General features: G+C 42.6%; 2 protein-coding genes across 2 annotated transcripts in view; one reads left to right on the forward strand and one right to left on the reverse strand.

The window, feature by feature from the left end:
• The window catches only part of LOC111864303 (cytochrome P450 4C1), a 71471-nt gene extending 69695 nt beyond the window's left edge, over positions 1–1776 (reverse strand). Inside the window, exons 1-2 of the mRNA XM_023851447.1 lie at positions 1504–1776; positions 839–1015 (exon numbers count right to left, since the gene is read on the reverse strand). Coding sequence (XP_023707215.1) covers positions 839–1001 — 163 coding nt within the window. The 5' untranslated portion in view covers positions 1002–1015; positions 1504–1776. The remainder of the gene's footprint in view (positions 1–838; positions 1016–1503) is intronic.
• Positions 1777–11538: 9762 nt separating this feature from the next.
• LOC117282295 (odorant receptor 49b-like) overlaps positions 11539–19687 on the forward strand; it is a 27798-nt gene continuing 19649 nt past the window's right edge. The window contains exons 1-2 of the mRNA XM_033751368.1: positions 11539–12235; positions 13842–13887. Coding sequence (XP_033607259.1) covers positions 11539–12235; positions 13842–13887 — 743 coding nt within the window. The remainder of the gene's footprint in view (positions 12236–13841; positions 13888–19687) is intronic.

The raw sequence follows: 19687 nt of genomic DNA on the forward strand, positions 1-19687 counted from the left end.
GTGTAAAATATCTCGGTGTAATCTTCTATAAGAAAGTTACATGGAAATAACAGAGAGAAATGATCGAAACCAAGACTTGTAGAACGTCTATTAGAATATATTCCCCATTCAAAAGTGAGCGATTAAGTACTAACATTAAATTTACCCTCCACAAAGCACTCATAATAATAACAAAGATCTGGTCTTAAGCGCCGGATGGGTGCTTTGTTTCGAGACAGACTGGTCTTTGACTTTAACTTTGGATCAGATTAGGATTGAGTAGAGCGAATTTGAACTAGGAGCTGCAAGCATGAAGAGAATCCAAGTTCAGAAGTCTCAAGAGAATTGTTGACGGCTTTTGAAGTTTTAACGTGTGGTCTGAAAACTTTATGTGTGCTGTACTGCAGTGATATTGTGAGTGGTTGATTAAGTGAGACTTTTATAGTTCCTGTGTTATAGATCCGTTGCCAGGAAACGGACAGTGAAAACATTGTCAAGGCTTAGCCATTGTTTAGTTCTGTTACCTAGCAACGACTAGTGCAAGCAGATATAGAAGACTTTTTTTGCAGTAATTACAGTAATCTTGAGAACGTTATAATTAATTGTAGTTACTACTAGTGGCCATTCAATAAATCGATTCACCAATCCAGACTCCGCCATTACTCACAAACAGACGTGTCTCACAAGAAACATCCAATATTTCCCTAAACAACACTGATCTCTTGACATTCGTAGCACACAAGTACTTTTTCTGTAAGGTAAGAACTGAATTTTTATAAGTGTATACTGTTTAGCATAATTTCCGTCTTTTTAGCTATAAAAACTCTTTATTTAACTGTCAGAAAAATAGTATACCCACCTTCATGTCTGAGGCCAAAGTCCAATGCATTTCCTAATATTGGCAATGTTTTGGGACCAGGAATCTTCTCAGAGTACTTCAGCATGTGTCTTGTTTTGACACGAAAAATTATTAGTATTGTGAATATTGTGGTCATGAATATACTGAGTGGTAGAATTAACATCGTTCTTTGAACATCTGAAAAAGAAATACCGAGTTACTGTGTGGGTTACCTAATGACACCAAGTCATGGCGTGAATGGATGCAATTGTTGCTAGTAATCGCGTCTTTGTTGTCGGCGTAATGAAAACATAAATTTGTCAGTTCATTCTTTAATATAAAGGTACATACGATAGGAAACAGTCAATATAAGAAATGTAATTACAAAAACAGGAACACTGTCACACTCTTAGGTAATATACACCTTTCAGTACAAACACTGGAAACTGAGTAACTGTTAATACACAAAGTTTGATTATTAAGGCATTAAGAACTGATTCACTGAAAGCAGAAACATTTTGAGCAGAAATTTTTGAGGAATTTGCTGTTCCCGAAAAGAAGCCAACAATTCCTAACAAGACACACAAATAGTTTAAAACGAGAAGTGGTTAGCAGTCATATATCGAATTGGAGAGGCCTCCGGCTGGATAATACTAATAAATTTCCTAGTTCCTTCAGCTACTTACTAGCTCAAGTATCGTTGTACTGAAGCAACACCCGTCCCTAATGAGTGTTAATAATTATTATGTCGTGTTCGCTTTGATACTTAATAAAACACGGATAAAATGTCTTAAATGAAATAAATTATTCTACTGAATATTATCACCCACAAGCGAGTATAAGCATGCCACTCTCAAGCGTGAGCTAAATGCTATGCAAGTCCTGGTTCACTTGACCACTCTGTCCTAGCGACAGAACTGCAGTGGTCACATACTCGTACAACTACTGACGTTCGAAGTCCGTCGCATAATGATCCAAACAGGAATATAATACTTGAACTCATCATACCAGTTCTTTTTTGTCTAACGGCCATCAGAGTCAAGGACATGTTACGACTGGCGATGTGTCTCGGTATTATTCGGTATTGTGCCCAGTGTGAGGCCCGCTGTCACGCAACTTCTTCTAGAAATGATATTTTTCTCTGTCTTGTGGTGTCGTATCTGATGAGAGGGCGGAGAGTAGGAGTCAGTCCAGTCCACTGGCCCGCACGATCCCATGATCTTAATCCTATAGATTTTGGCCGTGAGGACTACTCAAGGTTTTGGTGTATTCAGTGACAGTCAGTGACTTAGAGGTATTATAACAACGAGCAGAGAATGTCTCTCAGTTTATTATAGTGAAACCAAGTATTTTCGATAGGTGCTCACCTTTCCGCGAGGAATAGCTGGAACTTATGTTTAAATTGATGGGAAGCACGCAGAGAATTATCCGTAGAGATAACACGAACATCGCCCATGCCTCAGAAGGCGCTTGTGTCTGTATATACAAGGGCAATTCGGAAAGGAACCTCTGGTGAGCTGTTAACAAAACAAGCAATAAGAAATAATTTTTTATATACAGGCATGCCTCGGAAATATTATTGTTTCTGTTCCAGACCACCGCAATAAAGAGAGTCACACGACAAATTTTGTTTCCAAGTGCATATAAAAATTATGTTTACACTATATTGTGATCTCTTAAGTGTGCAATAACATAATGACTAAAAAAGCAATGTGCATAACTTAATTAAAAGTACTTTATTATTTGAAATTCTAACCATCATCTGTGCCTTCAGCGAGTCATAATCTTTTTTCTGATGGAAGATCTTGCCTTGATGTTGATGGCTGCTGACAGATCAGGATGGTGGTTGCTGAAGTTTGTGTTAGCTGTGTTAATTCCTTACAATGAAACAAAAATAAAGTTTGCAGAATCGATTGACCCTTCCTTTCAAGGAAGATTTGTAACATGCGACCCAAAATAGAACTTATTAATTCAATTCAATTCTTTATTATTTATGTGCCGAGTCGGCAGCCGCAAGGCCAATTACAGACAGAGCACAGTGTAGATACAAGTGATTACATTATGGACAAACATGACATAAAGTCAAAGAGAAATTATAGACAAGCACCGGAGGAAAACCCATTAATGCAGGAAAGTAAACAAATAATAATAATAATAATAATAACATATTAACTTAAACACTTTTAACTTTAATTAAAATTATTTATACGAAAGTTTAAGCGTATGTACTACGATATATGTAATACTGTTTTCTTAGCATATTTTTTTGCCTTCTGAAGATGGACACAACTGACCGAAACATGTAAGGGCACTATATAATTATATACTGAGCCACACTGGGCGGTGTTGTCAAATTATTTTATAATAGTTAACTAGTGTGACGTAAACGAATGAATAAAGTTAAATTTATTAACTCCTCACGAAGGACTCTTTTTATTGTATGAGTATATATTTCCTTGCTTACTTTGTAGGGATCGTGCGAATGTCTGTCACACGAGTAACATACAAGAAGTGGCCGCGCCATAGCTCAAGCGGTTAGTCGATGGCTTCCCACCGCGGCGCCCCTTGTTCGATCCCGGGTCTGGTCAGGTGGGATTTGTGGTGGACAAAGTGGCGTTGGGGCAGGTTTTCTCCGAGTTCTTCGGTTTCCCCTGCCAATCGTCATTCCACCAAATTCTCCATCATCATAATCACCCGGGGCAGGCTACAATTGGCCAATCAGTGGCCGCCGTGCCGAGTGGACCCAGTTGGACTTCACCCCCCACTAAGAGAATTAAAAAAAAAATACAAGAAGTTTAGAATATTGGTACAATTTCGAGAAGTTTCGTTTCTTGCAAAATGCATTATTCTTCAGTACATTTTTGTTTGTGTAGAAAGAAAAGGAACAACACTGGCCGTGTCAGACCTCAGACAGTAGAGAGCCTCTTACCGCACCGACTCGGGTTCAATCCCAAATCAATGTATGTGGGATTTGTGATGGAGAAAGTGGCACTAGGGCAGAGACATCCTTAGCTAATTCTCATTCCACCACATACTCCATTTGCACATCTGTCATCAGAGACTCGTGCCTTGGCCTGTTTACAGTGCAGTTCCCAAGGCCTCAGTCTCATACTAACATTGTCAGAACTTGTATGTATTTACTTTTTCATTTCATAGAACGCTCCAGCTAGATATCGGATATGTTTCAACACAATAAACCGGTTTTTTAATGGAACAGAAACGGAATGTTAACGAAAGTGACGACAAAATGAAACAGGCTGGAATAAAGTGTACGCAACTACAGTTCACATGCTGCAAGTTCTGCACGGCAAACATTTCCCTGTTGACTTGAAAGGTATAAGCTGTACAGAACTATTAGGCTTATTTTGGACTCTATCAATCGTCTGGTACTTTTTTTTTCTTGGCACTACAGCCGCAGTGGGCTTAGGTCTACCTCCATGAACGTCTACGTTCACTGTCTGGTATTCATTCATTCATCAGTAATCTGTCAGATGACAGGTCCACAGCCTCTTCCAAAACAGTTTCTCCACTTAATGCGATCTTCTGTTTTTGGAAAGAGACTATCCAGGAATAGTGATAATGTGGTAGTTTTTCCATTTGCTTTCCACATCGCAGTACAACAGCCGTTCAAACCACTCTGGTCACGCCTGTTGCTATACGAACTTGAACCATCTCGAGCATCATTTTCTCTGTGCTTCAAGTCGCCGCTGATGACGCTGCTTCCGGCATCAGTTTTCGGTGTCTCTCTTCGTCTGATGCCTACCCTTTGACCTGTCCAGCAAGGGAGGCCCTGCCAGTAGCTACGCTACCGCTGGTATAGCTCTCAGGGTCCTTGGCATACTCAAACACCCTCACCACGATAAGGTGGAGACACCAACGAGGGGTGTCTGGTATATAGAAAACAAAAAACCACATCGTTTCGGAGACTGGATATGTCTCCATCCCCAGGTGGATTGGGCCCGTTAGAAGCAGCTAATCTCAATCACTGGGCAAACCCCGGTCAGTAAAGAACAGCTTATAAACACTTGACAACAGGTTCCATCAGTGGGAGATAAGAATAAAATCACAATGAAAGACAAGATAGAAATTTGTGCCAAGCATGCACATGTCAAAAATGTGATAAAACAGTGGTATGGATTAAGTTCCAGGAATTAAGTTAAAAACGAGGGTAAAAAATATAGAGGTTAATTACACGGTGTATCCAGGGTCCGTTAGGACTCATATATATATATATATTTTTTTCCCCTTGCAATGCCATATGTTCGCGAGTTGTGGCGTTAAGATTCTTGAAGTTTCAGTTGAGGCTGTCTATAATTTCAAAGCGCAAGCATCGCTGCATCATGTGTTATGACCTTGAATGTAACAGTACTGTTCTGACTCTCGTCGGATATTGGCGGTTGAACAGAGAGCCAACATCAGTTTTGTTTGAAGTTAGGCAAAACAGCCGGAGAAGCGTACGTAATGATGCAAAGTGTGTACGGTAGTGATTGTTTGAGTCGCTCGAACATTTTTCGATGGTATGCTGTATTTCGTGACGGCAGGGAGGACATTGAAGACGCTCCACGTGCATCAAAGTCTAGAACAAGTCGCACTGAAGGAAATGTGAAAAAAGTGACCGAAATCATGGCATCAGACAGATGTGTTTCTGCAAGACTCATCGAGGAGCTTTTGGGAATACCAGACAGTACTGTGCATCAAATTTTGACCGAGGATTTGGGCAAACGGAAGGTCTGTGCGCGGTTTGAACCGCACGCGCTGTCAGGCGATGAAAAACATGCCAGAGTGGAACGCTGCAAAGACATGTTACGGTCGGCCCAAAGTGATACAAAATTTACCAAATCGATTGTTACTGGTATTTTCAATATGAGTCTCTCACAAAGCTACAGACTGCAGCGTAGTTGAGCCCAAAGAAGCCGAAACTAAAGAAAGTGCGCAAGCAAAATGGTCGAGTAAAAACACTGCTAACCGTTTTCTTCGATTCCAAAGGAACCATTCACGAGGAATTTCTGCCAGAAGGTCAAACAGTGAATTCTGATTATCATCTCGGAGTCTCAGCCGTTTGTGGGCGAGAATTCTTCGAATTCGACATGAATATCGAGAGCAAGGTTCCTGGTCGCTCCTCCACGACAATGCCCCACCCCACAAATCGAAGATCGTGCGCGATTTTTTGGCCAGAAAAGGGATCACAGTCCTTGATCCTCCTCCGTATTCGCCAGATTTGGCTCCAGCAGATTTCTGGTTGTACCCAAAAGTTAAGTTGGCGACGAAAGGAGAGCGTCACGACACCATCCAGGACATCCAAAGGGAATGTACCGCAGTTTTAAATGTGATTCCACAAAAGGAGTACAGTGAATGTTTTCGAAAACTTTTTAATCGATTCCAGATATGTATTGATTCAGAAGGAGACTATTTTGAATAAAGAGAGTGAAATTTTGAAAATACTTCACATCTTTTATTTTTAATGAACACAGTCCTAACAGAACCTGGATACACTGTATATGCAGATAAAGAATCATGTCTCCAGGGCGACTTCCGGAATAAGGCTACACCCCGGAGCACAATTTACAGACATAGTGGAGGACACTGGTGTTCACAGAAACTTCCATTTTGACTTGTCGACCTCTTCATTGATGAGGGGCTCCATAAGGGAGAAATATCCAAACTGGGTCGGCAGATCGGATTGATTGAACATACTATGTGAGCTGAGTCCTTATACTTTCTGTACCTGCTGTTGCTTTCAATCTCAATATATACCAGACGATGGATGAGTCCAAAATAAGCCTAATAATTCTGTAACTTTCCCTGTGTTTATTTATGTAAGAACTGTAGATAATGCCTTATTGATTCCGCCAGAAACATGTCAGAGGTTAGCACTGCATTCTAATTGCCTTTGCATAAGTGAGCTCAAATGACGTTTGCAACAAACATGACCCAATGACCTGGTTTTCTGAAGTAAATCTGCTTGCCAAGTGGAGGAAGCTAATCCCATGCTATTGAAGTCCGCGTTATAGTGTTGCCTAAATCAGAGACTGAGAGCCGTGCCGTAGTTCAGGCAGTTAGTCGCCTCTTTTCCACAGCGGCATCCCGGGTTCGAGGCCGGATGGGGTCATATGAGATTTGTGGCGGACATAGCGGCGCTGAAGCAGTTTTTCTCCGAGTACTTCGGTTTCCCATGCCAGTCTTTTTTTCCCCATCAGTTGCGCCACAATCACCACCATCTATCATCTGGGGCTGGTACAATAGCCCAATAGTGGCCGCAGTACCCAGTGAACTCAGTCCCACCTCAATAAAAATAACAATAAAAAAGTCAATGAGTAAGGTGAATATAAGTCTGAAAGCGGAACCGTCATTTTGAAAACTGGCTTACAGTGACAGTATTGCCAACCTTATGTAGCAACTTCGGGTACTATATGTTCAGACATACAGTAATGCGTGCTTATAGTAATGAGTGCACGTAAGGTTGTAAAAACGTAAATTCGCACTATTTATTAGCTTATACTAGTACATTTCGGTACACAGTAAACACAAAAGGGGGCACGCTGTAGCGTACTTAGTCGAGGCACTATGCTACAAACCGGAAGGTCGCGAGATCGAATCCCGATGAGGTGGAGTTTTTTCAATTTACCTAATCCTTCCAGCCGCACTGTGGCCCTGGAGTCGACTCAGCCTCTAACAGAAATGAGTACCAGGATTATTTCGAGGGTAAAGGACGGCCGGCGTGTAAGGCTGACAACCGTACCGCCATCTGTGAGCTGATTGTGTAGAGAAAATGTGGGAGTCTCAACATCTCACAACCCTATGGGCCTCCAGGACCTTTTAAAGGGATACATTTGCCTTTATTTAGTGAACACAATTAATTTTCAGTACAGCTTGAGGGAGAGCAGAGGAACTCCTTTAGACATCCTGGGATACAACCGTTCAAAAATCACTGTTTACTTGCGATAAAGGTGGACAGAGTGTGAAGCTGGTCACAGAGCTGCAATACCGAAACTCCATCTCCACGTTCACCAGATGCTGTACCTGATTTCGGCTATTAATCTGTCATTTATTTCCCATCGATTAATGACTGCTATATTTTCCACGATTTCAAATATAGTGTGACTTCCAGTGAGAGAGTCCAGGACAAACTTTCAAAGTGTCCTCGTGAACTAAGAAAGAGTAGTTACTATCTGACAACAGAAATCACATAATAATATTAACGAATTCCATTCCTGAATCAGCTGCGAGGAGAAGAGGCCTTCTTCAGAAGCTGATCGCAAAATTTGTTTGTACATTCCCCAGAAAAGTAACCAGAATATTCTTGACCGTGTTCACAGCAGTCTATTACTAAACCCTATTTTCAGGCAGATTAATTTTGTCCACAGCCTCACTCGTATTCCTTGACAGCCATTTTATTGCTATTCTCACGTTACACACAGAACCCTCAAGTAGTCCTGCATTTCATGTCTGTCAGTGAAAGGTTCATATGCTCTACCCATCCGTGCTACATGCAGAGGCCGTCTATTCCTTCTTGATTTTATGGTCCTAATTGTATCTTGTTAAACTGTATAATGAGGAGCTTCATAATTTGTACTCTTCTTCAAGCATAATTAGAATGATCAAGTCAAGGAAGATGAGGTGGGCAAGTCATGTAGCACGAATGGTGGAGACGAGGAATGCGTATAGGATATTGGTGTGAAAGCTAGAAGGAATGAGACCACAGGGAAGACCAAGGCGTAGGTGGGTGGACAATATTAGAATGGATCTTAGAGAGATAGGATGGGATGGTATGGATTGGATAGATCTGGCTCAGGATATGGACCAGTGGTGGACTCTTGTGAACACGGTAATGAACCTTCGAGTTCCATAAAATGCTGGAAAATTCTTGAGTAGCTGCAGAATTGGCGGCTCCTCCAGAAGGGCTCAGCTCCATGAGTAAGTAAGTAAGTAAGTAAGTAATTGTATCTTGTTAAAGGTAACAGTTGTGTAGTTCATGGTCTTAGAACTTAGTTCTCGAACATCCTTGGCATAGACAAGATGTTTCTCTTGTATATTTATTTGTCGTGACGTAAATTACATGTCAGTTTGATACATCAGCTGCATGTTGAAAATGTGTGCGTGTCCTGGCGTCTTGGTTCTCTTCTCCTCGGGCTATTTCTTCACTCATTTGCTGTCTTAATAAGCCAGACACGAAATAAAAAGAAACATCACAGATGCACAGAGAATTGTTTCGAAACACTACTAGTTTTTCTGTACTGTATGAAAATCATTTTTGGAAATAATTCTTATGATTCGATCTCATTACACAAGTATACAATATCACGTAGTAATCTTTCGACTACTCTCGCCACATCCTTCTTTCGAATTTTCCACAATTATTTGATTTATTTGAACTTTCAGATCTTCAATTCCCGACAGGAGCAAAAGGCTATTCTTCTCTCCATAAAGTCAGGGCCGTCCCTAGATCCTACCCAACCTCCTATATAGTGGGTATCGATTGCTTTTTCCCCGGGGGTAAAGCGGCAGGGACTTGAAGCTGACCACTCATCTCCATCTAGTGCCGAGGTCTATCTGCATAGCGAGGTGCTTAATTAAACCCAGAAATAACATTAGCTTATTTGAACTTAATGTATTTTTTATCAAGAATACAAATTTTCATGTACCACAGTGCGACCATCTTAAAGTGTTTCCCAGAACTTGCGTTGCAGTGACTTATTGCTTTTGCCTGACGTCGGTACGACCCAACAGTTAGAGCTATAGAAATAAATTTAATCATTAGAACTTTCACATATTGTCACAGAGAGTGTCCTTGTGTACTCCTGTACAGAGACTGCCTTAAAAGACACAAAGTTGAGATCCACATACGAGACATCACTGATCACTGACCTAGATTAAGTCAGACTTACCCGTGCGGCCAGCTCGGGTGACTACAATGTTAGCACTTCTGAACCAGACAACAATACACCTTCGGATTCTTACGATATTGAAATAAGTCAAGTCACGTTACGAAAAGCTATGACCTTAGGACTGGATTAAGGAGGTCAAAGATGAACTAGAAGAACTGAGGACTCCACGGATCCCCGGTTACGGAAAGAAGCAGTAGGGAGGAGTGGAGTCTCTTTCGTGATCACTCCTTGGCCGAGGATAAAATTAAACGATTCCAAATCCGTAGAGTGGTTGTAGGTACCTTTTAAGCGACACAGCCCTTGAACTAATTGCTGCTTATCATTGAATACGTATTGTACTGTCACCTCACATATGTTCTCAGCCTACTTTCCTTGTTTCGAAAGAATATAAGTAATCTCATGTAATTAAAAAGGCGTCTGTGTTTATTCCCGTGAGGTCCCTCAAACATCTGAGGGGGAAATACCTTTATTTATTGTTTATTCAGCAGCACTGTCAGTAGCTCAGTCTATATATGACGTCAAATAGTGGGACATGAGTGGAAGGAGGCGATCGTGGCCTGTTTCAAACCCACTCGTCTGGAAAGATTGAGTGATATCTCAAAGAACGTCAGTCATGTTAATAGATGCCTCGGTCATTATTCGAACTGGACACTTTCTGAATTCAGAGAAGAACTCCTGTTTCTGTCACGAAACCAAGGCCTTCATTCTTTATCCAGTCACAGGACTGGCTGGCCAGGATTTGTGAACTAAGCAGCGCATTAGTTCCTTCATTCTAGTCTCATTGTGATCCCGACAGAAGTATTCAGGACCAGCTGAAATTCGGAGCTCAGTTCGTCCTGAGATTCTGCAGACTCTCAGTAACCTGGACACTCAGGCCTCCACTTAAAACACCTCGGACCCNAGTCTCTGAGACGAGTTATCCACCTTCGGCGTGCATGGGTCTACCCTAAATAATGAATCAATCGCTGTTACGTGTAGCGGCGTCACGTGATAGATATAATTACCACTGGCATAGAGGAGTAAGATATTCCAGAGACATGTAACTTCCTCTGTCATTATATGGGACTCCTTGTCCTGCCCCTCGAATTGCAGTGAATAATGTAATGTGTTCCTGAGAGCAGCGGCTTCTGTTTATGGAATCCACATAAAAGTTTGAGAGCTTTTTTCTCGCTTTCGCCTCGTTTAGAGCGCTTGCAGGGAAGTGAACCCGAATTTGCACGTTGTAGTCTAAATCGACAAATTCGACATTTTCAGAAAACCACGACGGCCCGAGTTCAATCCCAGATTAGGCAACGTGGGATTTATGGTGGATAAAGCGGCACTGAGGCTGGTTTTCTCCACGTATTTTGGTTTCCCCTGCCAGTTCTCACTCCACAAACTGCTCCACATTAATCATCCTATCATTGAAGTTACATAACCTCGACATTGGTAGCGTCGTTAAGTAACACATACACCGCATTCTTAAAGTGTGAACTCTTGCACCTTGCCTGAATATCTCTTTTATTTGAAATTTATTTTAAACTTTTAATTTGACCGCTTATGACTTTTGTCCCAGGAGTATCTCATATTTTTCCAAATGACCATCTACCTACATGAAGTTTGTGCACCCCTATCATGTAAGGTATCGATGTCAGGCGTCAAAAATGTTCGAGCGTGCATTATGAAGTAGAAATATGAATTCCCCATTCTGAATTATTCGCAAATTCAATTACGGCACCAGGAAACAGCACCAGCTGTGTTAACTGTTCTTGGAATCGGAAGTCACAACTGCAAACATACGCCCGTGCTCCGAAGTTATCTCCTCTCTGCCGAATTCTCCGATTCTGAGTAGAGGAGATGCAGTTACCTGAGGACCTGAGAAACGAAGGACCTCTTGATCTGATTCTGCACTTGCAACGTTGTGGAGGGATGTTGCTGGATGCCTCTGTGATTACCAGTGCCTGGCGGGTGGTAATGTACAATCTCGCGAAGGCCCTCACTGTATCCTGCTTCATTATAGCGTCTGTGGGAGTTGCAGTGGAGTCCTACCTCACTCGAAACAACTTGGAGGAATTCGCAGAGAGTTTTGCGATCTTCATCACCCAGTCCAAGAACTGTGTCAAAATTGTCTCTCTCTTTGTGCACAGAAAGAAGATTCTGAAGATTATTAAGCACGCTGGCGAGAACTTCTTCACCCATGATAAGATCCTCTCACCTGAGGAGCGTTTACTGATTAGTAGGTATCTACGTAGTGCCAAGAGAAATGCTTTCATCTTTTTGGCACTCTGGGCTCTGTGTTTGACGCTCCAGTCGTGCTCCAAAAGAACAACAGAAAACGCCGGGAGAGATATGCCCATTAAGATATGGGTCCCTTTCGATACGAAACAGAGCCCTTATTATGAACTGGGATACGTGTACAACACGTTATCTTGCATTGTCATTTCCTGGAACGTGGCCCTCATGGATACACTGTTCTTCGTCATCATCGTACATATGACAGCACACTTCGAACTCCTGGGGAACTCCCTCAGGACCCTGGGCCAGGACCACAAAGGTACTCACTAGAAGAAAATGAATATGCTCACTAATCAGCTATGGACACTCAGCACGGGGGCTAAACCTCTCATCATAAAGGAATAAGGGGGCAATTATTTTAGAAACCCCCAAGAAGGGCTTCAGACTTGACAGATTCTTTAGATAACCGAAACCAGAGGAAGTAGACATGATGTATTCTGACGAGGCGGAAGGGATAGGTGCCATGTACTGGGAAATTGAACTGCATTCAAAATTTTAATGAGAACCCTCAAGGGATATCTTACTGTGACTCGATTTCAGCTTCATTGGTATGTTCAACATGGAACTGAAAACAATCTCATGATATTAGAGATAGTTTAGGAGAGTTGGAACGAGGCAGAATTTATAGTAATATATATAAACTTATATATATATACCATCATTTACGGAAGAAATGGGTTAGGTTGCTGGAAACTTGAATTCGGACAGACATTTTCTTGTCTGACATTCGAAATGAATATCTCCCGAAAGCGAGACAAGTGCTCTACATGCTAGGTATATTCACTGTCGATAAAATAAATATTCTGTAAAGGTAACAGGTAAAGCTGTCCCTGTGCATAAATAATTAATTAAGCACTACGCCATGAAGGCGTATGGGGGAGTGGTTGTATAGATCCACATTTCATTGACCCCGACACTAGTTGGAGGTGAGTGGTCAGCTTCACGCCCCGGCCGCTTTAACCCGGAGAAAGAGCCACCGGTGCCTATTGTATATGAGACTTGGTGGACCCCAGAGCCGGTCAGGACGACGTGAAGAAGAGAAATTTCTTGACACTACTGGGACTCGAAATCCGACCCCTCGGTCTTCCAGCCAATAGCCAGCCGCTATACTGGCTGCGCTATCCCGGCTAAAATAAATGTTCTGTATTGCAGAGAAATGAACGCCGTTCTTCAGCATGACAGGCCGCTATGCTGACCAGTAGGCCGGTATCACTTTCCCGTGACAAACAATACACACATCTGGCTGATTGTGTAGGCCCAGCAATTGCTTCTCAAGTCTACAATTTATTTCTACGTGAAATGTAAATAAATATTCAAGAATATATTTTAAAACTTACGATAATATTTTCCTGCATTTATATGTGGTAAGTATGAATTCTAAGATATTAACTTTCTTGGCTCTGCATGAGGGCAGAAGCCGAAATATAATTAGTATTCAGTGAGAAACCGAGTAAAATGTATACTTAAATGTGAAGGAACAAGACGGATTGTGAGATGATACACATATTGATGTTTTGTTTTTTTGTTTTTTTGCTGAGATACTTTTCCAGGCTCTCCTCATTAAGTCAGCATTTCTATTATAAGTAACATCTGGACACAGATTATTCGATAATATTAAATCACGTTGAATCTCTGTGGAATCGTCTCGAATAAATTGTTTATCACACTTCAAAATCAGTGAAGTTCTGCCAGAATTCTTTATTCTAATCCGACGGGCATTGATATTTTGTCATTTCAATTATAAGGCCCCAAATTACAACCCAAGTGTTCCCCGGTTTCCGTGACTTTTACAGGTTTTTGAAAAAATGTCTTCCGGAATACTAAATATCCTATTTTTAATGGTAGCACAATTTCTTGTTTTACAGAATTGGCAGATTTTTCGTTGAGGAGCGAAGAAGAGGACAGAGACAGGTGAGAACTGTTCATTACAATTCTGAACTGACCACAACCTGAATTTGTGTTCCACTTCTTGCCATCTATGTGAATCTTCGATTAATATTCACTTATATTCATCTCTTCATTGTCACTACAAGTTTCTGCCAAACCGGCCACCATCAGGCGTACAGGTTTCTCCGACGCAGCAATCTTCTGCTAAGTGTAATGTTGTTCTGACTTTCATTTTGTAAATGCCTCTCACGTGCCTACGTTATATGAGTTCTTGTGCTGTTGTCATACACGTGTCTGGTTAATGGAGAATATTAACCGAAGACGCTTATAGACGGTAAGTAGCGGAATGCAGAGTCAGATCTACACAGTCCAACGGGATGCTGCAATACTTAAAAGTCACTTACCAACGAAATGATAAGTACTAGCCCTTCAGTAGTAGCCGTAAACACCAAGGTCCATTCATTCATTCATCAGTAATCTGTCAGACGACAGGTCCACAGTCTCTTCCAAAACAGTTCCTCCACTTGATGCGATCTAGAGCTTCCTCCTTCAAATGAAAAGATCCTCTTCTGTCCCCAAGGTCATACAGCGTCTTCTTACGTCTTCTTCATCGTCTTCTGCTCACTTCTATCCGCCCCTCTATCTTTCCTTCAATAACTTCTTTAGATGGCAGTTTCCGAGTAAGATATGACCAATCCAATTAGCCTTCCGTTTTCTTATTTCGTGTAGGATATTCCTCTGCTCACTGACTCTAAATAACACTTCTTCATTTCTCACATTTTTTTTATTTATTCATTTATTAAGCAATTAGAATCTAGAATTCTATAAGCTAGTTTGTTGGCTAAGAGCTGTGATGCTCTTTAATGACGTGGTGAGTCCCTTCCCCAGTGGGAGGTTCCTCATTAGTTTTCTTTTAGGTCAGCTGGCCAGTGTCTTCGGAGTCTTCGATTGTGCTGCGGTTCAACGAGTGGCTGTTGGATGTCGTTTGGGTGATTTGCTAGTTTGTTGTGGCGTGAGGTACATTTCCCTCTGATAACGTCCTTGATGTATGGTATATTTAGGTCTGTATGTAACGTTTGGTTGTTTACATACCAGGGTGCATTATAATTCGAAGTATTCTTGATTGGCTTCTCTGGATTATTGATATATTTGATTTGCTGGCACAACCCCAGAGCTCAATTCCGTAAGCCCAGATTGGTTTGATTATTGTCTTATAGAGCAGGACTTTCTTTTCTATGGATAGGTTGGATCTCCTTCCAATTAACCAGTTTAGCTCCTTCGTTTTTAGGTCTATCTGTTTGCGTTTTTTGATTACGTGATCTTTCCAAGTGAGTCTACTATCCATATGGATTCCGAGATATTTAACGCTTGGAGACTGTGGGATATTGTTATTATACAGTCTTACTTGTGGGCAATGCTCTCGCCTAAGCGTTGTAACCGTACGCATAAAGTCTTATTTGTTTGTAAGTAACGGTTAAGTTTAGCTGTAGAAATGAGATGCCCCGCAGGGATCATGGTCCTCCGAATTGGCCTTTTGTTGCGAGGGACAGAAGGGAGGTTGGTGAGTCCATTGCATTCAAGGGGGAGTAGGTATACCTTCTTTCGTCCGTGCCTGTGGGGGTGGAGGACCTGCGGATCGAAGCTTCGAGAAACTTCTAGAAGGTGTGCAGACCGGAAGGGGTCCGTGTATTTGGTCATGAAAACCTCCCAGTGGAAAGTTCGAGATGGCTAGAACGTGGTTTCTGGAAGCAGCAGCGGGGGTAAGGAGTCAGTTAGTGAGTAGAAGCCAGGGAGTGAGGGTGTTCATGTGGAACCTGTGCTAGGGGGTTAACCGATCGAGCCCGCATCCAAAAAACGACGTAAGCGAGCCAACGCCCGTGTACCCCTGAGATATAAGACTCATTCCGCTGAATTTAGTCGAGGCATACACCGCGTGGAAGTGAAGAGTGTGGGGCGGGTGTAGCGATGGCGCCCATCGTGGGGCCCGAATTGTAGCGGCCGCATATAAACAAAGGACTCTTAACCATGTGCAGCTCGATAAGGATCGGTGCTTCGAACTCAGGAGTGGATCGGTGCTTCGAATCCAGGAGTTCAAGATAGCGGCGGCTGGACAAGAAAAGTGACATCGAGCGACGCTGCGGTGAAAAGGACGAACCAGGTAACAGATCGGAAGACTTGCATCTTGAGAACAAACCGATTCATCTAGAGGAGCATCAACCCCGGCGATCTTCAGGTCAGGTTGGTGGAAAGTGAAAGTGACAGAGACAGACTAGGATTGTTAATAATCATGGAAGGTATGATTACTCGCAGATATTTGAGAAACAAAATGTTAATCGGAGACAATAGTGAAGAAGGTGAAATGATGGATGAGGAGACGACGCAGTTAGAAGGCGTAATTATAGGTGAGAGTGGGGGAGATTCAGAAGGAGAAATGGACATGCAGTGTGATCAACCGACAGAAGGGGACACAGGTGGAATAAGTGAGAGTACGGGAGAACAACTGACGAGTGCTGACAGAAAGGGTAAAGACGACCAAATAGATATGCAAGCGATAATGTCGTGTATGAAGGAGATGTTTCGGGAGAATAGGAAGGAGAGCAATAAAAGAATGGAGGAGATGTTCCGGGAGATTAGAGAGGAATTTAGGAAGGAGGGTGAAAGGAGAGCAAAAGAATTTAATGAAAGGTTGGAGAACATATTTGTGGTACACAAGCGCGAGATGCTGTCATCCATGAATCAGATCGCGAGTGACGTAGAACTGAGGACAGATCGGAAGATGGAAGCAATGAATAGGGAAATTAGCCTAATAACAGAGAGTACCAACGGACAGTTTCGAGCACTGACCGAGAAAGTGCAGAATGATAAAATTGAAACTACTAACAATTTTTGAAATCTTGAGACAGGAAGTGGACGCATCTCACGCTCAGCAGGCTAAGCAGTCTGAGAACAGGTGTGAGAGGGTAAATCAATGCGAGAAACGAGTGGCGGAAATTGAACAGGCTAGCGGACATATAAGCAAGCAGTATGATGTTGTCAGTAAGCAATATGATGAATTGAGGACCCAAGTTGAGATAATGAAAAATCAGAAACGAGTAGAAAGTAAGAATAATTGTGAAGAAGTTCAATGTATGGGGATTACTACCGCCAATCGGATTCTAGGATTGAAAAGACCCTCTCAAGCTCAGACATCATGATTACTCATGTTAATGAACCAATAAGTAATGAAGTTTCATGTAATGGTTCTAATCCTTACAATGACGTCAATAGTCAGGAGAAAGTATGGAGTGGCAACCCTGGAGAATTTGTCAGAGGGATCCTCAGTGACTCCGTAGATCTCACATTACCAATATTCGAAAACAAACCGGATCAAAACGCCCAGGCGCATTTGAATTCCTTAGGCGAATACATACAAATTAAGAAAATTCCTCCACCGCTTCAGTTAGATGTAGCGCGGCAATCTTTAAAAGGCATTTCAGTGATGACGTGGGCTGATGCTAATTGGGATCAAATTAAAACGTTTGAGGGATTCCGCAGAGCTTTCCTGGACAAATTCTCTGGAGCCTCTCATATCAGGCAAGGGTTCGACTCCAGATCTATCAGAATAGATACGACCCGCGAGGCGCAGCGAACTACTGTGACCATCTTATGAAGTACGCTGTGAAAGCTAAATACCTAGAACCTCCGATGTCCAACCTAGAATTCTTGAATGCCCTCAAAGAACATTTTCCCTTCGGGTTAAAGAAGGCCTGGGTAGTAGCAAAACCTCAAACTCTTCAGGAGGCGGCGGCATTACTTTCTGACGTCGCAGACCTCGAAAACGATCAGGTGGATTTCGAACCAAGGGGACAGGTGCGTCATAACCAGCAGAGCAATCCTCGGTCATTTCGCCGAGATCCACGTGATGAGGATAGAGGAGGCTGGAGTCGGGAGACCATGTGGAATGACAATCGTTACCACAGGAGACCGGATACATCACGTGATCACCGCAACTACAACCATCATCGAGAATGGAGAACACATGGCGACCAGCGCGGAAATCACCGCCACCCGATGTCAGACCGAAACGGGGACAGAGGGGAGTCAGCCGCTTCGAACGACGCCACGGTAACTGCTAACCAGACTAGGAATGATCAGGAAAGGCCGGCGGGAAACCGAGATTAGGCGCCGTTGCGGCCGAAACTGCGCCTAAGGGCACAATAACTAGGGCCGAGATTGATGAAATTAACCCCGACGCGCCTAACAATCACTGTCCGCAACCGCCAAGTACCCAACACCATGTCATCGAACCGGACGATAATGCGGCCATGTATATGATTAACGCGGGCAAGTTAGCGGCGTGTCCTAAGATTAAGATAACGTTTGGAGATATCCACGTGGAAATGATCTTGGATACCGGTTCGCAGGTGTGTGTGCTGTCAGACGACACCTTTCGTCAATTAAAATTGCAAGGACCAATCATGGAGCTGCCAGTGCAATCTGTCGTTCTGATGAGCGCTTTTGGAAATAAGACGTCCCGAGTGAAGAGGCAAGCATTGATTTCATTCACAATTAATGAAGACGAATTCGAAAATAAGTTCTTGATAAGCCCTCAGTTAGTTAGTCCGGGTATATTAGGAGCTGATTTTTTGTACGAATACAAACTCTCCATCGAATTAGCGTTAGGACACATGACGCGAATTACTCCAGGTGAAGGGACGGGAGTTCGCAAGTACGAACTTATCTACAACCGAGAATTAGATAAAAGGGACGAAGAAATAAGATTGAAGGGGGAGAGTCAAGGCGAGGTCGTGAAGGTAAAAACCATTACTTGCGATGGAAGGGTGTTATTGCAACCATCTCTAGTTCGGACGCCATCTTTGGGATTTAGGAAGAAAAGGTGTTGTGAATTCGCACGCGAGTAGGAGTTTATGGATGAACCTGGATGCAGTAATGAGGAAAAATATGAAGAGACGAACGTCGATGGTATAGAGAGAATGAAAGCGGAGATATTAAGTAACGGCGAGGAAGAAGAAGAAGAAAGCTACGGCAATGCGCCGGTCAATAACGACGATAATGATAATTATGGTGATGAAGATTGCGATAATGATGATGAGGAAGACATGAATCCCCGTAGAAGATTAGAGGAGCCGCGTGAATTAAATGTTCAGAACACCGATCACGTTATCAGCGAAGCAGTGGAAACAGCCCACTTGAGGAGCGGCGAACAAAGAGAAGAAGTGAGAGCGATTCTTAGGAGCTACCAAAAATCCTTCTCCTCGACGCCTGGATTGTGCGTTAACTTCGAATATGGATTCGAATTAACTGACCATGCACCGTTTTCATATAGAGAACGCCCGATTCCGTATGCGATTAGAGATTCCGTCCGAGAGCAGATTAAGATGATGGCAAGACAAGGCATCATTGAACCCGCCACGTCACCGTACTCTAACCCTTTAGTAGTCGTCCCTAAAGCTAACAAAGTACCGCGAAATTGCCTGGACGCTCGGCGTTTAAACGCTGTAACTACTGCGGACTCCGAGAGGACACAACCGATTCAGGAATTACTACAGCAATTCGATGGAGTGCAGTTTCTATCAAGTTTAGATTTGACCGCCGCGTTCCTGCAGATATTTATGAGGCCTGCTTGCCAAAGTACATCGCATTTTTATTCAACTCACAACAATATCAATTCTGCAGGATGGCCTATGGTCTTAAGAATAGTGGGTGTGCTTTAATCAGAGCCATGAGGAGAATATTCGGACCCGAGACACATGGTTATTTATGCCAGTACATAGACGACCTATATATTCACTCTAATTCTTACGAGGAGCACCTGGAACATGAG

This window comes from Cryptotermes secundus, unplaced genomic scaffold (assembly GCF_002891405.2).
Source record: "Cryptotermes secundus unplaced genomic scaffold, Csec_1.0 scaffold156, whole genome shotgun sequence".
Lineage (NCBI taxonomy): Eukaryota > Metazoa > Arthropoda > Insecta > Blattodea > Kalotermitidae > Cryptotermes > Cryptotermes secundus.